The sequence below is a fragment of the Aethalodelphis obliquidens genome, unplaced genomic scaffold (assembly GCF_003676395.1).
Source record: "Aethalodelphis obliquidens isolate GAN/ISIS:26980383/991018 unplaced genomic scaffold, ASM367639v1 scaffold14, whole genome shotgun sequence".
NCBI lineage: Eukaryota > Metazoa > Chordata > Mammalia > Artiodactyla > Delphinidae > Aethalodelphis > Aethalodelphis obliquidens.
Window position 1 is genome coordinate 1,666,434 of NW_020837958.1, and position 19,239 is coordinate 1,685,672.

A 19,239-nucleotide genomic window follows, 5' to 3' on the forward strand; every position below is an offset into this window, starting at 1 on the left:
AAAAATAATCCTTTCTCTTTGTCTTCAGGTGCAAAATCTCCCAGATGCAAATTGCAAATCACCAAGGGCATCAACGCCTAGGAAGTGTTCGAATCCCTGTCACCTTTGTCAGGAACCCTTTTCTTATGATTGTCTGATCTGCTCTGTGGGAGCTGAGATACACACACCCACGACACACACCACACGGAAGATTAGGGCTAGCAGGATTTGCAAGTTTGCCCAACCTTCTTGTTTTTTCAAAGATAGAAGCCAAGATATCGACAGGAGTTAGGGTGGGGGGTGTCACTTGCCCAAGGGCACACAGCAATTTAACACAATAAACTTAGTGCATCTCTTTGGAGGAGCTCTTATACGCCCACCACGCATACTTTATTAAGTTAATTCACTAAATGCACTTCTCTAGCCCAGGCCAAAAGTGAACTGGGGTTGAAATCAGCCAATATGGCTGATACCAAGGGATAGCCAGCTCCATGGGAGAGGCAGACAGGCTGTCCAACCAGCACGTGAATACCCAGAGCTCCTGGGTTGTAAGAACATAGGTAGCTCAGAGCCTGTTTCCTAAATCAATGTGCTTAAGAGACCCCATTGTGGCATTCCCCACCATGAGGAGAGAAAGCCAGCCGAGAGACAGAAGAGTGAGCCTGGGTTTATCCTTGGGTTAAAAGCAGGAAGCAGAATTAGCAAGCAGCTGGGGCTTCTGTAGGAGGAGGGGTGCAGGGTGTCCAGGATTCTGGTAGCTACAGGCTTGGTGCATACAGGGCGCTAACCCAGCAGACAGAACAGCCCCAGGAGCTGGTAAAAGGGACTGTAGCACCTGCCTGAGCTTGTACAGACCCTTGTCCAGTCCCCACTTGTGGAGGGCGTCTGCCTGGGTAATGTGCGCTGGCTAAGGGGAAGGCACAGAGCTGCCTGGAGAATGGCTTCTGTCCTCAGCACTTCTTTATTACAGGTGAAAATTGCTAAATGACTTCTCTGGTGACAGACAAAGAGTTCGGAGGAGGGAAGGATTGCTCCCAGGTGGGAATGGAATCTAAGAAGGCTTCCTGGAGGAAGTAGCATCTAAGACTTGAAGACCAGAAAGGATTTAAAGACAAGAAGATGGGAGGAAGGAAGACCAGGAAATGGCAAGGAGAGGAAACAACACAAAGGCTGGAAGGTGGGGAAATGGTGGTATGTGCTTAGAATGGGTTGTAAATTCGGTAGGAACCTAGGATATAGGAAGGAGAATAGCAAGGATGGAAAGTCAGGCTGAGAAAGGTTGTGGAGGGCTTGAACACTTCCCTCTAGGCTAGGCTCAGCTCCAATGACATCATTTTTCTTGAAGATGCCCTTACCCTTTTCCCCTGCCAAGAGATGCCTCCTACCTATTCATCAAGCTACCCCAGTGCCTCCACCCTCAGGTTTCTGCAGCTTCTACCTTAGTCTGAAGGCCGCCATTTGTGTTCCACAAACACCCTTCCCAAGGCAGAGTGGACTCTGGTTCCCCGCGAGGGGATGGACTCTCTTTGGTCCCTCTCAGCTCAGTCTCCAGTCTCTGGATTCCCTGTGCCCAGGTGTGAGCTGCATAAAGAAGGCTTCCTTTTTCACTTACCAGCTTTTAAACCTCTGTACAGCCCCATCCCATCTCAGGAGTTTAAAATGGAGGCCAAGGGACTTCCCTGGTGGTCCAGTGGTTAAGACTCCGTGCTTCCACAGCAGGGTGTACAGGTTCGATCCCTGGTCAGGGAACTAAGATGATGCACAGTGCGGCCAAAAAAAAAAAAGGTACCCAGGAGCTATTTGGCCCCAGCCCCTCTTACATTCTTTTCTCCCCCTTCCCCCCTCGGGACTTCCAGAGTGCTCCTGGGCTTTGCAGTACCCTTTCTTCCTCACCATCCCCCAGTATGTCCAGGATCTTTCTGGAGGTGGCCCTTTGCCCTCCTCCCTAATCTCCGGAGTCCTCCCCAGATTCCAGTATACCACTTGTGAGACAGCAAGACCTTCTACCTCAGTCCTCTGCCTCTTGGAAGGACGCAATCTGAAACTAATATTAGAGACATGTTGCCTCTCTGCTTAAACATCAGTGGAGGGAACTTGGCTTCATGGCTCCTAACTCAGAGGTGACACAGGCCTTTCCATATGTGTCTCTCTCCTTTCCCCTTCTTCCACAATAAGGCGCCTTTGTGTCTCCTCTCAGCTGCTTATGTGTCTGAGGGCTTCCTGTGTGGAAGCCTCTGGAATCATTGCTGGGAAACATTCCTAGCCCCAAGGTGCTCGTAGTTGAGGGTTACAAGGCAGACACATAAAGAGGAAAGTCAGAGAACGACAGGTGTCCAAATAGACAGAAGAACCTTCTTTCGGAGGCAAACCCATTTCCCCGAGGTCTTGATGCTATCCTTGCTTCATCAGTTGCCCAATTTATTGCATCTCCAATCCCCTTCCATGAGCCTAGAGGAAGGTTCAGCAAACTATAGCCCACGGATGAAATCTTGCCCTTTGCCTGTTGGGGTTTTTTTTGTGTTTTTGGTGTGTGTGGCTTTTTTTTTTTTTTTTTTTTGTAAATAAGGTCCATTGAGACACAGCCCTGCTCACTTGGTGACACATTGCCTATGGCTGCTTTCACACTACAATGGCAGAGTTGAGGGGTCACTACAGAGACCACCCTACGGCTGGTAAAGCTTAGTATATTTACTAGCTGGCTCTTTACAACAAAGGTTTGTGGACAGTTTTGGACCCTGTCATCTCCGAAAGCTGTAACAGAACTCAAGGAAGTCAACTGAAATTACCCTGAGATGGCAGTGGAAAGGCACAGCCCAGACTTTCCCCCTCAGCCTACAGATATGCTCAAATCTTCCCATAACCCACCGTGAAACTTCTCACAATGCTGGTCAGTTTGCCACATCTCCCCTTCATGTCCCACCCACTCTTAAACCTATGCAGTCTGGCTTTTGCCCCTACTTTCCCCTGGAATGTTTCCCACTGGGACCACCACGGACCTCCCCATCCCTGGCCCATCATTCTTTTCTCGATTCTCATCACACACAACCTCTCTTTAGCTTCTGCCTCTCTTGACTGTATCAGTCTTGAAATGCTCATGGTTTCTGGGAGACTAGACCAGTCTTGAACTGCCTCTTATGTCTCCAACTGTTCCTCCTCAGGTCCCTTCCCATGGGTGTTCTTCCCTCCCCTGCTGCTTAAATACACATTCTGCAAGGATTTGTCCATGACCTCTTCTCCCCTCAAGCCTTCTCACTGGACAAAATCATCCACATACCTGATTTTAACACTCTCATTTACGTTGATGACTTCCCAATGTACAACTTCCGAACTGAAAGCCCAGATTTCTAACAGTGTGCTGCAGCTCCTCAGATGCTTGTCTTAGCGACCAGACAAGCTGAATTTGTTCCCTATCGAGCACATCATCCTATACCTCTGCCCCTCACCTACTCACCTTTGCCTCTTCTTCCATCTGCCCCTTAATTGTTGCTCTTCCTAAGAGATCTGCCCTTGGCCCTTCTCTCTTTGAGGGCAATTTCATCCATTTTTACAGTTTCAACAATCACCTGTGCAAGAATCGCTGCCCAAGTCTATTGGGGTTGGCAAAAAAGTTCGTTTGGGTTTTCCCATAACATGAAAAAACCCAAACAAACTTTTTGGCCAACCTAATATATCTCCAGGTATGTTTGCAGCTGCTTCCTTACATTCCCAAGTAGATGTATGAGGTAGGTATCAGGTGCTTTTGCCTGCCTGAATTCCATCCTGCTTCTAGTAACACCTTAGCTTTCCTCTGGGGAGACAGCTGTTCTCTACTTTCATTCCGCATGGTTCACACGAGGCTGACCTCACCTACCCCTTCAGGGGCAGTCCCACAACCCACGTGTATTAGGTCTATGGCTGTATAACAAATTAGTCCAAAATTTAGTGGCTTAAGACAACACACATTTATTTTCTCACAGTTTCTGTGGGTCAGGAATCTGGGCAGGGTTTGGTTGGGTCCTCTGATCATGGTCTCTCATGAGGCTGCAGTCAAAGTATCAGGGCTGGGGTCTCATCTGAAGGCTCAAAGGGGAAGGAGTTGCTTCCACGTTAACTTTCAGAGTTGTTGGCAGGATTCAGTTCCGCAAGTGCTGTTGGACTGAGGGTCTTGGTTCCTTGGTGGCCGTTGGCCACCCTCGGTTCCTTGCAATGTGGGTGTCTCCAACATGGCAGCTTGCATTAGCAAAGCCAGCAAGAGAGAGTCTGCTAGCAAGATAGAAGTCAAAGTCTTTGTAACCTAATCACAGAAGTGACAACCCCTCAACATTGCCATATTCTGTTGGTTAGAAGTAAGTTACTCAAGAGGAGAAGATAAAACAAGAGTATGAATCTAGGAGGCAGGATCACTGGGGGACATAATTGAGGCTGTCAACCACAGAAGACTGAGCCAATTAAACAACAATAATTGATTCAAGGATGGGTATCTGATCAAAGTCAATCAGAATTAGACCTGAGGGGCTTCCCTGGTGGCTCAGTGGTTAAGAATCTGCCTGCCAATACAGGGGACACAGGTTCGAGCCCTGGTCCAGGAAGATCCCACATGCCGCGGAGCAACTAAGCTTGTGTGCCACAACTACTAAGCCTGCGCTCTAGAGCCCGTGAGCCACAACTACTGAGCCCACGAGCCACAACTACTGAAGCCCGCGCACCTAGAGCCTTGCTCTGCAACAAGAGAAGCCACCGCAGTGAGAAGCCCACGCACCACAACGAAGGGTGGTCCCCACTCGCCGCAACTAGAGAAAGCCTGTGTGCAGCAACATGAAGACCCAACACAGCCTAATTAATTAATATTAATTTTAAAAAAAACCAAAAACATGCACGCGTTAAAAAAAAAAAAAAGAATTAGACCTGAGATGTTTGCCAGAACTTTGGAGAGAGTGGAATTGCTGGCATAGTTTTGCTGGCAGAAGAGGGTAAGCTTGAAACTGCTGTTGGTCATAACCACTGCCTCGTGGAGAGGAGAATCTGCCTAAACTGGAAACATAATAAGGAACAAGAAGGCAAGAGATGGGGAGAGACAGATGCCTGATAACATCATGTGAGAACCTGATACAGCCATGCCTGCAGCAGAACCTCTCGAGTTTTCAGTTATGTAAGCCGGGACATTCCTTGTACTCACATCGGTTTCAGATGGATTCTGCCACCCACAACCAAAAGGTTCCTAATGGATAAAATGTCTCAGAAATACCTCGGATTCAGTTTGCCCAAACCCAATTTAATGATCTTACCTTCATCTTCCCCACAAACCTGCTTCTCTTCCTTGATTCTATTTTGCAGTTTAAAAGCATAACACAATTGCTTGGGGTGAAAACCTTGAAGTCATTTTTGCCCTTCCTTACTTGCTGTGGAGGTTGGAATAGCCCACGCAACATGGGCTCTATAGAACCGTAGGAGATACCTTTTTCCTTCGCAAAGATGGGGGAGGCTCTAAGGTGACCCAATGAAATACAATCTTAACTATACAGCTAAACAAGTAACTAGGTTTTCCTCCAAGTCATTAGAATCTTACAGAATTTCTGGATGTGAATCACACGATTCAGAGGATGAGAATACTGTATCTGACCCTCATATCAAAACATACCATAGACAAAGTGAAATTCTGGCAAACTGCCTGGTGACCGTGTCCTTTGGAAGGCACCCCGGACTGGTTTTGTGAAAATATTCCTTCTGTCTCTAAGGCAGACTAGAAGAAATTGTGTCATTTGGAAGTCAGTCATAATTTCTTTGACGTCTTTCTCCTTAGAATTCCAATCAAAATTCTAATCTTTACCTTCCTTTCCCTCTGCCGCCTTCATCCGGAATTGCCCTAAATCCTGTGCATTCTACCTCTCAGACATGCCCTGTTTTCTCCATTACCCTGTCAGCTCAATATCCACCTTGGGGTTTTGGATCATCTTCTGAAAAACTTTCTTTCCAATCTCCACTCCATCAGAGTGTGAGTCGACAACACAGACTTCAGATCATCTGCCCCAAACTGTGATGGCTCCCTGGTGCTTAGACAATGCTTTCTAACCTTTATTGCGTTATGGACCCTTTATTTTTTTTATTAAAAATTTTTTTCGCCTCATTGCGTGGAGTTGCAGGATCCTAGTTCCCCGACCAGGGATCAGACCTGTGCCCCTTGCAGGGGAAGCACGGAGAGTCTTAACTACTGAACCGCCAGCGAAGTCTCTGGACCCTTTTTTTTAAAAGCTGATGAAATCTATGGGTAAGGTAACTCTTTCTGGAAAAATCTGTATTTTGTGTTTTGGTGTACATTTCAAGAGGATCCCGTGATCCCTCTGGCGTCTGCAACATGGGCTCTATAGAATATTTAGATATTCCTAAATAGAATACTTAGATATTCCTAAATATCTTGATGACATAGCCTCTCATCAACTCGGGTGAGACCTTCATACAGAGACTACATTCCAAACTTCTTCGCATGGCATTCGATGCCTTCCAAACTGAACTCTACCTGCCTTTCTAGCTGCACCTTCTGCCTCGTGCAGTTATGGTTAGTTTATGTCCGATTCCCCACCAGGCCAAGAGCCTCCCTTAGAGCAGAGATTGTGCTTTTTTATTTTTCCTTGTTATGTCTCCCCAGATGGAACGAAAATTTCTCAGGAACAACAATCAGAATGCCTAGATTAGTGCAGGATCAATTGTTAGTTCACTGCTAGGGTTTTTTTTAAATTTATCTTATTTTGGTGAGAATACTTAACAAACACTTAACATGAGATCTACCCTCTTAACAGATTTTTAAGGGTACAATACAGTATTATTGACGATAGGTACAATGGTGTACGGCAGATCTCTAGGATTTATTCATCTTGCTAATTGAAACTTTATGCTGGTTGATTAGGAATTTTCCATTTCTCTCTCCATCCAGCTCTTGGCAATCACCGTTCCATTCTTTGATTCTAAGAGTTTGACTATTTTGGAAACCTCATGTAAGTGGAATCATGCAGTACTTGTCTTTCTGAGATGGGCTTATTTCATTTAGCATAATATCTTCAAGGTTCACCCATGTTTTCACATATTGCAGAATTTTCTTCTCTTTTAAGGCTGAATAATATTCCATGTACGCCTTTACCACATTTTCTTTATCCATTCATTGTCGATGGACAGTTGTTTCCACATCTTGACTATTGTGAATAGTGTTGCAAACTATTAATTTAAGATTTATTAATTTCTAGCAGCAAAAGGATTTTAGGGTGATGGACCTAGCTAGTACGATACAATGCCAGAGGCTCCAGATCTATATTTGGGGAGAGTTCTGATTTCAAAAGTTTTCAGTTTTAGTGGACCCCACAGGGATGGGAACTTCTCAGATCTTGTGCCATGATTTTGGTTTAGAAAACCTCCCCACTGGGGAACTTCTCACCACATTTGCCCGTACTAATGCCAGGAATCATTTTTGGTAGCTGGAGCCCTTTGGGACCCTGGAGAGACTTTTTAAAAAAAAATTTTTAATTTAATTTAATTTTTATTTTTTGGCTGCATTGGGTCTTCGTTGCTGCGCGCGGGCTTTCTCTAGTTGCGGCGAGCAGGGGCTACTCTTCGTTGCGGTACGTGGGCTTCTCATTGCGGTGGTTTCTCTTGTTGCGGAGCACAGATTCTAGGCACGCGGGTTCAGGAGTTGTGGCACACGGGCTTAGTTGCTCTGCGGCATGTGGGATCTTCCCAGACCAGGGCTCGAACCCATGTCCCCTGCATTGGCAGGCGGATTCTTAACCACTGCGCCACCGGGGAGTCCGGACCCTGGAGAAACTTAAAGAACTGGTTCGGGTGGTGGATTCTTAGGTGAGTTTATTGATCTCATATTGTAGCTCTGACTCAATCCCCACCCCCAGCACAAGCCGGAACAAGACATAGGAATGTCTCCTCTGTGGCACCAAAATGGACTTTCTCAGGAAATCTGGGATGAGAGAAAATTGCTCCCCTTTGGCCACATTTCAAAATTCCTCCCACGTTCCAGTCACCCCCGCCCCCACCTCCCACTACATGGGACATTTCATACCACACGGTGGGAAGTAGAAGGAAGATATTATCAGTCCATAAAAGTGCATGATCTCCGGGGACAAGGACTCTGTCTGTCTTGTTTGACATTATGTTTCCAGGGCTACAACAGTGCCTAGCACATCGTGGGCGCTCAACTTCTACTTGTTGAATGAATGAATGAATGAATGGGAAAACGGGAGAAGTCAATGATTTCGGCTTCTAACTTACAAATGTTTGTCCTCAGAACCTCTATCATTTCTTTGTGGGCACATGGATCTTGTGATTTCATCCAACCATAAGCACTGAAGGATCTAGGTCCTACTAGACCTGTCAGGATCAATGGGATGACTTCAGATTTCTCTCATATGTAACATATGCAGCATCGATAAATCAGATGCCCTCATTTTGTGCAAGGGCCTCACATGATGGTATCAACGTGCTATGGTTGGAGTTATCAGTTAATATTAGTTTCTACCTCATGACCCATAATGGCCACTGAAGCTCCAGCCATCATGTTTTATTCCAGCCAATAGAAGGCAGGAAGAAGGACTGAAGAAGGGTGTGCCCCTCTTTTTTTTTTCTTTTTTTATGTTAAATTATTAAGAATATTTATTTTTGGACCATTATCATTTTTTCGTCCACTTTTTATAAATTTCCTACAATGAATGCGTGGGTGTGCCCCTCTTTTAAAGAGACTTTCCAGGGACTTCCCTGGTGGCCCATCCAGTGGTTAAAACTCCGAGCTTCCACTGCAGGGGGCACGGGTTCAATCCCTGGTCAGGGAACTAAGATCTCATATGCTGCACGGCATAGCCAAAAATAAATTTAAAAAAAATAAAAAAAAAATAAATAAAGAGACTTTCCAGAAGTTACCTATGATTCTTCTCCTTACATCCCATTAGCCAGAACTTAGTCACATGGCCACAGCTAATTTCAGGGGAGGAAATCTTTATTTCCTCCAGGTAACCAGCTAAAACTCAGGGGTTCTATTACAAAGGAAGAAGTGGGGAACATATTGGGGGAGACTGTTAACACGTTGGGAGAGGTGGTTTGACCTGGAAAGTCTTACAAAACCAGAGAAACTTCTCTCTACTCACAACCCCACTCACTGCTCTCATCTGTGGCGCGGTGGCCACCAGCCCAATCCCACGTGAGAGTGGAGGGATCTGTGCAGTGGTGAGAAAGCATAGCTGCTGGAGTCAGATGGCCACAGGTTCAAGTATGTCTCTGGACCTCTCCTTTCTTCCCTTTCTGAAGTGAAGAAAACAATGCCCATTGTGTACAGTTATGGTGGGATTTCCTGGGAAATCCCTGGGACAGACTTGTTGCCCATGAATGGTGCTTTTTAAAAAAATTGTGGTAAAAAAACCTATACAATTTACCCTTTAACCATTTGTCGTGTACAGCACAGAAGTGTTAACTATCGTGCAACAGATTTCTAAGACTTTTTCATCCTGCAAAACTGAAACACTGCACGTGTTGAACAGCAAGGCCCCTGTTCCCTCTCCCTCCAGCCCCTGGCAGCCACCATTCTACTCTCTAAGAGTTCCACTACTTTAGATGCATCACATCAGTAGACTTGTACATCATTTGTCTTTTGGGACTGGCTTATTTCACTTAGCATAATGTCCTCAAGGTTCATCCATGTTGAAGCATGTGGCAGGATTTCCTTCCTTTTTTTAAACTGAATTATATTCCTTTGTATGGATATGCCATATTTTCTTTATCCACGTATTCTTTTTTTTTTTGGCTGCATTTGGGTCTTCGTTGCTGCGCACCGGCTTTCTCTAGATGTGGTGAGCGGGGGCTACTCTTCGTTGCGGTGCGCGGGCTTCTCATTGCAGTGGCTTCTCTCGTTGCAGGGCACGGGCTCTAGGCACGCGGGCTCAGGAGTTGTGGCTCGCGAGCTGTAGAGCACAGGCTCAGTAGTTGTGGTGCATGGGCTTAGTTGTTCTGCGGCATGTGGGATTTTCCCGGACCAGGGCTCGAACCCATGTCCCCTGCATTGGGGGGCGGATTCTTATCCACTGAGCCACCAGGGAAGTCCGATCCACATATTCTTCATCCAGTGGATGTTTAGGTTGCTTCCATCCTTGAGCTATTGTGGCTAATGCTGCAAGAATGGTGCTTCTTATGAGACTACTTAGTATCAGAGACTAGTCCTCTTCTTTCTTTCATTATCCTTTGGTGGGGAGCTTCATGGTTTGTTTGTTTTTTTCTTTTCCTGTGTGTAAATAATTGTTAGGTTAAACATCTTAGGTGGAAACAAGGTGGATGAATCTGGGACTTTTATAGATACTGCATATCAATTAGAGGGAAAGGGAAAAGGTGCCTCAGGACGTTTACAGAGTACAGATTCTCTTTAGGCGGCCTGTTTGAATAGATAAGAGGAGCTGCAGGGCTGTCACATTGTTGAATCCTAGAGCCACTAAAATTCTAGACTCCAGATGTTTACTTACAGGCAAGGTGCAGAACCATTGTCCAGTTCTGACTGAAGCCATCCACCCCTGAATCCTAAATCTTGACCCCCAAGGATCAAAGGCCTCGAGCAGCAGTAAGGAAGAAAGACCACCTAACACAAATGTGTGGTTCTCTCATTGAGAAGTAACTTATCAGGCAAAACCCTAGCTGATAGTAACTATGAGAAGCTGCACCTTGGTATTCCTTCCTCCAGTGGTTTCGTTAGGAGACACAGAAAATAAGAATAACGTCAATGTCATCATTATAAAAGGAAATCTTTACCCAAATATGGACGTTGCACACTTTGAATCAAAAGCATTTGTTACGCATTTATAGGCATAGATGGTATCAGAGAAGCATGGACTGAATCAGCTTCCCAAAGAGCTTCCGAGTAGCTGGAGTGAGAAGGCAAACACTCATGAACATGGTGACATTGGCTGGGAAAAGTAGAGAACACTACTGGTGGGGAGGGGAGGATGTGGTTTGCACTGGACTTAGAAGAATGACAGCATTTAAATAAGTGGACAGGGTTCAGAAAGGCATTGTTTTCTTTTGTTTTGATTTAGCCAATATGTACTGAGGGCCAACTCGGTAGGAGCCAGGCTCCATGCTTGAAGCTGAGGATAATGACGAAAAGACATAGTCACAGCCTTCCAGGAGGTTTTCAAAACTATTTCATCAGGGGAGCAGATTTTTCTAATGAGGCCCACACTGCCCTGGCCTCACCCTCTGAAGGGGCCCAGAGGCACCCCCAGGACACCCAGTCCCCACGAAGCACAGCTTGATGAGCAGGGGTTGGGGATACAGGGCTGACAGTCTGGCTGTGGCAGCAGAAGGGGAGTTGGCTCTGACGCTGTACCCTGGAGCTGGCCACCAGTCAGGCACCTTGTGTCCACGGTGAGGCCATCCTCCAGAACCTTGCTCGCCCGTCTCACCCACCTGGCTGTTGCCATGCATTTTCTGCTCAGCCCCTGACCCTTGGCCCGTGGGACTGGTATTTGGTCTCCCACTGTGGGACTCCTTCAGACTCTGGCTGTTTCGTTGATTTAGGACAGAAGACGAGGAAGAAGTGCTCGTGGGGTTTCCAAGAGGAAACACTCAGCAATAAGCAGGCTCTTCAAACCTGAGACGGTGAGCTGGGGAGTCACCGCATGGAGGTGGGGGAGGGTAGGAGATGCGCTGGGATCCTGCGCAAATGGCAGAATCTGGTTTGAATAGCACTGCTAGCCTGCCCAGCTGGGTGACCCTGAGCAAATCATTTCTGAGAGGCTGCTTTTCCTCATTTGCAAATCTGGCAAAACAATACCAAGTCACAGGATTACTGCTAAGTTTCAGTGAAATACTGAAAATGAAGCCCAGGGTGGGGCACATGATAAAAGCCTGAGTGAAAGGGGCTTAAGCGAGGGAGAGGAGTGGGGAGCTTCACAAGAGCCCCTGGAGTGTGGAGAGGGAAGAACAGAAGGCCAACAGCTGAGCTAGAGTGTGCCCTTAACTCTGTACAGCCGATCTCCCGGTCACTCAAGGAGAAATGGAATGGAATGGGGGAGGGGGCTGGGCGGGCAGACTGTCACTCGGGGATGATGGATGAGCGAGCGTATTCCATGGCTTGTAATTAGTGCCAACTGGCCCTGAAATCCTTCCCCTGGGGGAGTGTTCCCTGCTCCTCCTGCTTGGGAGGCCCTCCTCAGGGCTCAGGGCTGGGGCTGGGTGTAAAGTTTGCCCTGAAACTCTGGCACAGTCTTCCAGCGGCTGGTGTGCGTGTGCTTCTGTACGTGGGTGTGAATGCAGATATATGTGTATATTTGGGACTCTGGTATCAGCGTATGCATGCATGTGCACGTATGTACGTTTGTGTGTACTTACACACACCTATATGAGTGTGCATGTGTGCTAAGTTGCTAGTCAAGACATGGTTAAATATGCAATGAGAAGAATACATCAAATGCTAGATTTTTGTTGGGTTCACTTGAAGGGGACTTTCAGTTTGAAGAAGTCACTTGACTGGTAGGCAGCCATGTCCTGAGGGAGGAAATAACAAATACGACCACGCCCCTTCCTGAGGTCCCTGGTAGCCAAAGCAGGTCAGGATGCAAGAGGTGTCCTAGGGCTTCCCTGGTGGCGCAGTGGTTGAGAGTCCACCTGCCGAAGCAGGGGACACGGGTTCGTGCTCCGGTCCGGGAAGATCCCACATGCCGCAGAACACCTGGGCCCGTGAGCCATGGCCGCTGAGCCTGCGCGTCCGGAGCCTGTGCTCCGCAACGGGAGAGGCCACAACAGTGAGAGGCCCGCGTACCGCAAAAAAAAAAAAAAAAAAAAAAATTAAAATAAATAAATAAATAAAATATTTTCTGTATACTAGAATGATGTTATCTTAGAGTTCATTAAGCGGTGGCGTTAGCGCCAAAAAACGCTCTCCAAAATCAATAACTTTGTAATGGAAGTTAGATATGATAAAACATTATGAAAAAGCCCAAGTAACTGTCATAACATGCCAAGAAGTTAGTTTAGGAGCGCCTACTCTGTGAAACGTGAGACTTTTAGTGTTCAGTAAATAAAAAATAGCACAAAGGCAAACATATTCTACAGTAGTTGAAGATTCCTTTCCCTACCTTTTATAATTATTCTTCTGGGAAATATAGTGTCAAATTATATGAGTCTTGAATTATCCAGCGTCTTCGGTAGCATATCTTTTTCGTAAGGTGTGATCTCCTCTTAAATGAAATTATGTACGCCATGAAAATGTCTCAGTTTGGTAAATGCGTAATGCATATTAGGTAGTTTTTACAGTTATTCTTAATCCCAGCCCTAAGGGTTTTTAGGGACCAGGGGGATTCTGACACAGCATGTGGCTCAGGTCGGGAAGTCTTCTGGAATCCAGGTAGAACCTAAAGGTATTGAACTTTTTAAAACAGTGGCTGAATGAGTGTAAATTGTTAACTCTGGAATCAAAGTTTAAATCCCCGCAGTAGCTGTTTAAGAATCTGGAACAGATTATGTGTCCAAGAGGCTACACGGGACAAAGTTTCAACAGTGACACCATGTGGCAGCAAGGACTAACTGCAATGCAACCCTAATCCCACTCGAAGATTCTTTCTCTGAACACCCTCGACTAAATCCACCAGCAGAGCATTGTGTCACTGGGGATGGGAAGCAGATCACTGGAACTTTGCCTATCCCAGAGTAGGACTGCAGGGCAGGACGAGGAGGTGGGCGTCTTAGATGTGTGTGTTTATGAGTGTATGGCCCTCTGTCTTCCTCAAAAGGGACCCCTGTGGGTGGAGGAGCTGGGGGTTAAGTATGCCAGCCACAGAGATAGCAGAAAAGGAAGGGTAAAATTACACGCAAGCAACATCACATTCCATGTAATAAGTTGTTTCTAATATTATAATGATACAGACAAAAAGGTCTTGATTCTTTAAGGAAAATCTCAGAGTAGCAAGCTGTTGGGGAAAGTTACTGACTTTCTCTACATATGCATAAGACCACTATGGTAGATTAGAAAAATGGCCACAGTTATTCATGCCTCCTTATATGCATGCCTTTTGCAAAATGACTTTTAAGAGTGGACACGTTTCTGGAATTCCCTGGCGGTCCAGTGGTTAGGACTCTGTGCTTTAACTGCTGAAGGCCTGGGTTCAATCCCTGGTCAGGGAACTAAAATCCTGCAAGCTGTGCGGTACAGCCAAAAAAAAAAAAAAAAATGTGGACACATTTCCCTGACGCTTTGAATCTAAGCTGGCCTGATGATTTATTTTGGTCCATAGAATGAGGCAGAAGTGATGTTATATTACTTCCTAGCTTCAGACTCAAGAGGCCTTGTGTGTTTCTGCCCACTTTCTTAGACCCCTGCAACCTCCATTTGAATAAGACCAGACTAGCCTCCTGGAAAATGAGAGACCAAATGGAGCAGAGCTGGTGAACTGATTCATTTCAGCCAAGGTCCCAGCCATATGGAAGAGCCTGTACAAACCCAAAGCCAAACCTCATCAGACCTTCCAGCTAACCCCCCAGCTGAGTCCAGCAGACACATAATCAAGGCCACCCTAAACCTGCCAGGCCCTCACAGACTCAGTGACTCATGAGCTAAATAAATGTTTATCGTTTTCAACAAACGAACCCCCTAAAAGGGACACGTGCCCTCTTACAAGAGAAGCCTCAGAACAGAAAACATTTAAACCCCCTTCACTCTCAGACTTTCTACTCTTTCCAGATGTAAAGGGATCTCCTCTTTGCCCCACCTGGATGTGGTGATGCATTCATTCAATCATTCATTCACTTAATAGGTTTTTTTTTTTTTTAATGTAAGGCACTTTGATAGGCGTGGTGGGGCACATGGTACAGGGCATAAAAAACACAGATCTGATTTATTATTATCATTTTTAATTTTGTTTATTTTTGGCTGCGTTGGGTCTTTGTTGCTGCATGCGGGCTTTCTCTAGTTGTCGCGAGCGGGGGCTACTCTTGGTTGCAGTGCGTGGGCTTCTCATTGCTGTGGCTTCTCTTGTTGCGCCTAGAGCATGGGCTCTAGGCGCGGGCTCAGTAGTTGCGGCATGCAGGCTCTAGGGTGCGTGGGCTTCAGTAGTTGTGGCGCACGGGCTTAGTTGCTCCATGGCATGTGGGATCTTCCCGGATCGGGGAGCAAACCCATGTCTTGTGCATTGGCAGGCGATTCTTGTTTTTCTTTTTTTTTTCAATTTATTTATTTTACTTATTTATTTTTGGCTGCATTGGGTCTTCGTTCCTGCACGCGGGCTTTCTCTAGTTACAGCAAGCAGGGGCTACTCTTTGTTGCGGTGCGTGGGTTTCTCATTGTGGTGGCTTCTCTTGTTGGGGAGCACGGGCTCTAGGCACGTGGGCTTCAGTAGTTGTGGCATGCGGGCTTAGTAGTTGTGGCTCATGGGCTCTAGAGCGCAGGCTTAGTAGTTGTGGTGCATGGGCTTAGTTGCTCCGCGGCATGTGGGATCTTCCAGGACCAGGGCTCAAACCCATGTGTCCTGTGTTGGCAGGCGGATTCTTAACCACTGCACCACCAGGGAAGTCCCAAATCTGATGTATAGTCTAGTTTGAGTAGAAAGGAAATACACCTGGCCCAATAAGCCACCTCGTACATTCGAATTCAGACAATGTGGGATCAATTTATAGATGTGTGATATCTGGATAGTTAATCTTTCTGAGTTGCCGCTTCCTTATCTCACAAACAGGAATAATACCTGGCTCTCAGCATGGTCAGGAGGGTTAAAAAATTTGTAAAGCTCTGTGCCCATGGGTCAGGATCACATTCTCCGTCAAATTTTGGGTTGGCCCTGAGCACCATCTTTATGACATCAGGATCTCCCCCAAGGAGGGGGGAATCTTCCTGAATCTGAGAGGTGACTGCTTTCAACAGTTCCTCACATAAGGCTCAGTGTAAGTCCAGCCCCCCAGATGGGAACTTGGCATCTCTCCAGCAGCCTGAGAAATTGACTGAGAAGGGAAGGACATACAGAGATCACTCTGCAAATGAAGCCTGATGTGAGCGGTCTCCCATGTCCACCAAACTACAAATCAAGTGTGGGTGATTCTTATTTGGCTCTCAGCCTTGGCTGGGAGACTGAGCTGCAGGGAAGGCCTCTGGCTGGGGACCTGCCATTCTTAGGTTTTGCCCACAGTCCACACGGGGAGCCGGGTCCTGAAGCACAGTCTGAAGATCAGGAAGCAAGCAGTAGTAGATGAACGACAGGGCAGGGGATAAGCCATGAACACCCACCATGTCTTCTTTCTTCCCCTCTCAGAAACCCCTGACCTCAACCAGAACATGCATAATCTAGAAAGAGCACACAGGAAGCTTGGGTCTTGACCTCCCTGGCTGTCCAGTGGTTAAGTCTCTGCGCTTCCAACGCAGGGGCACGGGTTCGATCCCTGGTCGGGGAACTAAGATCCCACATGCTGTGCGGTGTGGCAAAAAAAAAAAAAAAAGGAAGCTTGGGTCACCACCGATCCTGCACTTCAGCCCTGATCTTGGCACCCCTCCCAGGCCATAGAGAAGGAAACCAGCCCAAAGGGCAGAGAGCTGCAAGTGTGGCTGCAGTATCCAGCTAGGTCAGTTACTGCACTGCCCTCCCATGCCTGCTTCTCCTTATCACCAGGGTATGTGAGAGGGGTACAGAGAAGCCAGATTCTATAGAAGTCCCTATGGTGAGAGCTGCAGTGATGTAAGCATGTACCCTAATGGCTCTGATGGCCTTAAGGAAAACACTGTCCCCACAGAAACATTTCAGGCAGGACTACTTTGACCTAAATTGAGACACTATTAGAAAATTAAATCAGATACCTGATAAATGTCTGTGGACTGATGGCTGAATCCCCATGTGTTGTCTTGGGAAAGTAGTCATACCTCTGGGCTGTTTGTGCTTGGGAACCTGAATGTCTGAGTGTGTGAGAGAGCTGGGAGGTGAGGGGCAAGCGGGGGGTAAGTGGCAGGGGGCAAGGACGACCAGACCTGCAGCTGAAGGGCTAAAGCCAGAAATCAGTGAGCATGTTTGGGTTGACAACATTGTAACAAGGAGAGAGGAAGGATGGGAGAGGAGAGAGACATAGTGGCCGGGGCGGTGGGGGAGAAATGGAGGCAAAGAAAGGAATAGAGACAGGAGATTGAGACAAAAAGACAGGATGAGAAGGAAGAAGATGGCAAACAGGGAAATAGAAGGGCTAAGCGCTGGAGCTTCAGAGTCTCAGAGTAGAAGCTGGAAATGAGGAAAACCTTTCTTTTTTTTTGGCCACAATGTGTGGCATGTGGGATCTTAGTTCCCTGACCAGGGATCAAACCTGCGTCCCCTGCAGTGGAAGTGTGGGGTCTTAACCACTGGACCACCAGGGAAGTCCCCCAGGAAAACTTATTAAGAAATATCTTCAGAGATATTTAATATCTAAAAAAAGTGCTCTGTGTTAAAAATCAATCTTCCTATCTGTCTCCCCCATCAAGCTATAGGTTTTGTTTGTATTTTTTAAAATTTATTTATTTTGCCTGTGTCAGGTCTTAGTTGCAGCACATGGGATCTTCGTTGCAGCATGTGGGCTCTTTAGTTGCAGCTGGCGGGCTCTTAGTTGCAGCATGTGGGCTCTTGGTTGTGGCATGCATGTGGGATGTAGTTCCCCGACCAGGGATCGAACCTGGGCCCCCTGCATTGGGAGGGTGGAGTCTTACCCACTGGACCACCAAGGAAGTCCCAAGCGATAGGTTTTAAAGGCAGACATTAGGTTTAAGTCATCTTTATATCCTCTGTGCTTAGTGTAGTGCCAGACACATGCTAGGTACTCAATCAGTTGGTTGAGCAAATAAAATATGAAGAAAAGGCAGGACTTGAAGATAGAAAGGCAGAGACATAGAAGAGAGTGGGTTTGAGCTTAGACTTCAGAGTCATAAGGCTGTGCTTTCAAATCCCAGTTCTGCCATCTAACTGCAGGACTTTGAGCAAGACAGCCTTTCCGAGTTTAGAGTTGACCATATGAAGTTGTTGTGAGGATTAAATGTCTGCAAAGCTCTTAGCAGATAGCCTGTGTAAGTTTCCAACAATGTTAGCTACTGTTATTACTGTTGTCACCGTTGTTGCAAACAAATAAGCGAGATAGGGGCTGTGCTAAATGGATTGCATGAAAAGCCCCCACTTAATGACTCTGCCCTGCCACTTTGTAGAGCCTTTCCACTCTAACTCTGGGTCTGGCCATGTGACTTGCTTTGGCTGATGGGACAATGGTAAACGTGATGTAAGCAGAGGTGCGGGGTGTGAAAAAGACTGCCTACCTTTGACTCCTCACTTGGAACTCTGCCACTGCAGGCTAGCACTGCTGGAAGCATGCCGGAGACATGCAGAGGACAGCCAAGGTGTTCCAGCTGAGGCCATCGTAGATCGGTCATCCCCAACCAACCCACCAACTATTACAGATGTATGAGCGAGCCCAGGGAAGGTCAGCCAGGTCCATCCCAGATCAGCAAGACCACTCAGCCCTAACCCCCAGACTTATGTGAAATAATAAATACTTGCTATTTTAAGCCAGTAAGTTTGGAGTGACTTGTTACAGCAATAGCTAGCCGATATAGGGGCCTCGGAAGCCCTAGTCCTCTAAAGTTGAAAGGCAGATGAGAGAGGAAGTCATGTCTGCCAGGTTTTATTTGTAGGGTCTGCTGTATTTGTACCAGAGAAAGCTGCAAAAAGTGCTTTGGAGAGTCACAGGGAAGGGATGATAGAAGCAGGTCCCCTCACCAGACCCCACGGGAGCCCTTCAGGTGGAGGGCAGACCTGAGATGGGGGACAGCTGGGGACAAGTCCAGGCAGGCAGCAGCAGGGCTGCGACTAGAAGAGCTGAGGCCAGAGGGGTCGGGCTTGCCCTGGTCGGCCTCCCGCAGGTCTCAGGTCCTGGGGTCATATATCCGCCCCATGAAGACCGGGAACTTGTGCTGCTGGTCCCAGAGCACAAAGAGGAAGGGCTGCTGCACTTCAAAGACCAGCAAACTGCGGGCCACAGAGATAGCGGAGGCCGCAGCCGCCTCCACCCCGCTCTCCGTCAGCTCCAGCATGGACTGATGCTGCATCGCAGAAAGCTGCAGGTCCGGGTCCTCTGTCAGCCCGCACAGGTTGAGGTTGTAGGTAAAGTCAAAGAATTCTAGGGCATAACCAGAGAAAAACGGTAAGTCAAAGACCAGCACGATGGTACAACACGGGGAATACAGCCAATGTTTCGTAGTAACTGTAAATGGAAAGTAACCTTTAAAAATTGTACAAAAGGGACTTCCTTGGTGGCGCA

General features: G+C 47.0%; 1 protein-coding gene and 1 long non-coding RNA gene across 4 annotated transcripts in view; one reads left to right on the plus strand and one right to left on the minus strand.

Moving 5' to 3' along the window:
• The window catches only part of LOC113624712 (uncharacterized), a 27,052-nt gene continuing 7,813 nt past the window's right edge, over positions 1–19,239 (plus strand). Inside the window, exons 1-2 of the long non-coding RNA XR_003434440.1 lie at positions 1–1,156; positions 11,509–11,589. This is a non-coding gene — a long non-coding RNA (uncharacterized LOC113624712). The remainder of the gene's footprint in view (positions 1,157–11,508; positions 11,590–19,239) is intronic.
• SERPING1 (serpin family G member 1) overlaps positions 18,588–19,239 on the minus strand; it is an 11,828-nt gene continuing 11,176 nt past the window's right edge. For 2 of the 3 annotated variants that reach the window (XM_027114666.1, XM_027114665.1), the window contains one exon: positions 18,845–19,098. In XM_027114666.1, coding sequence (XP_026970467.1) covers positions 18,845–19,098 — 254 coding nt within the window. Of the gene's footprint in view, positions 19,099–19,239 lie in introns of all 3 variants that reach the window. The other variant, XM_027114664.1, reaches the window with a different exon arrangement.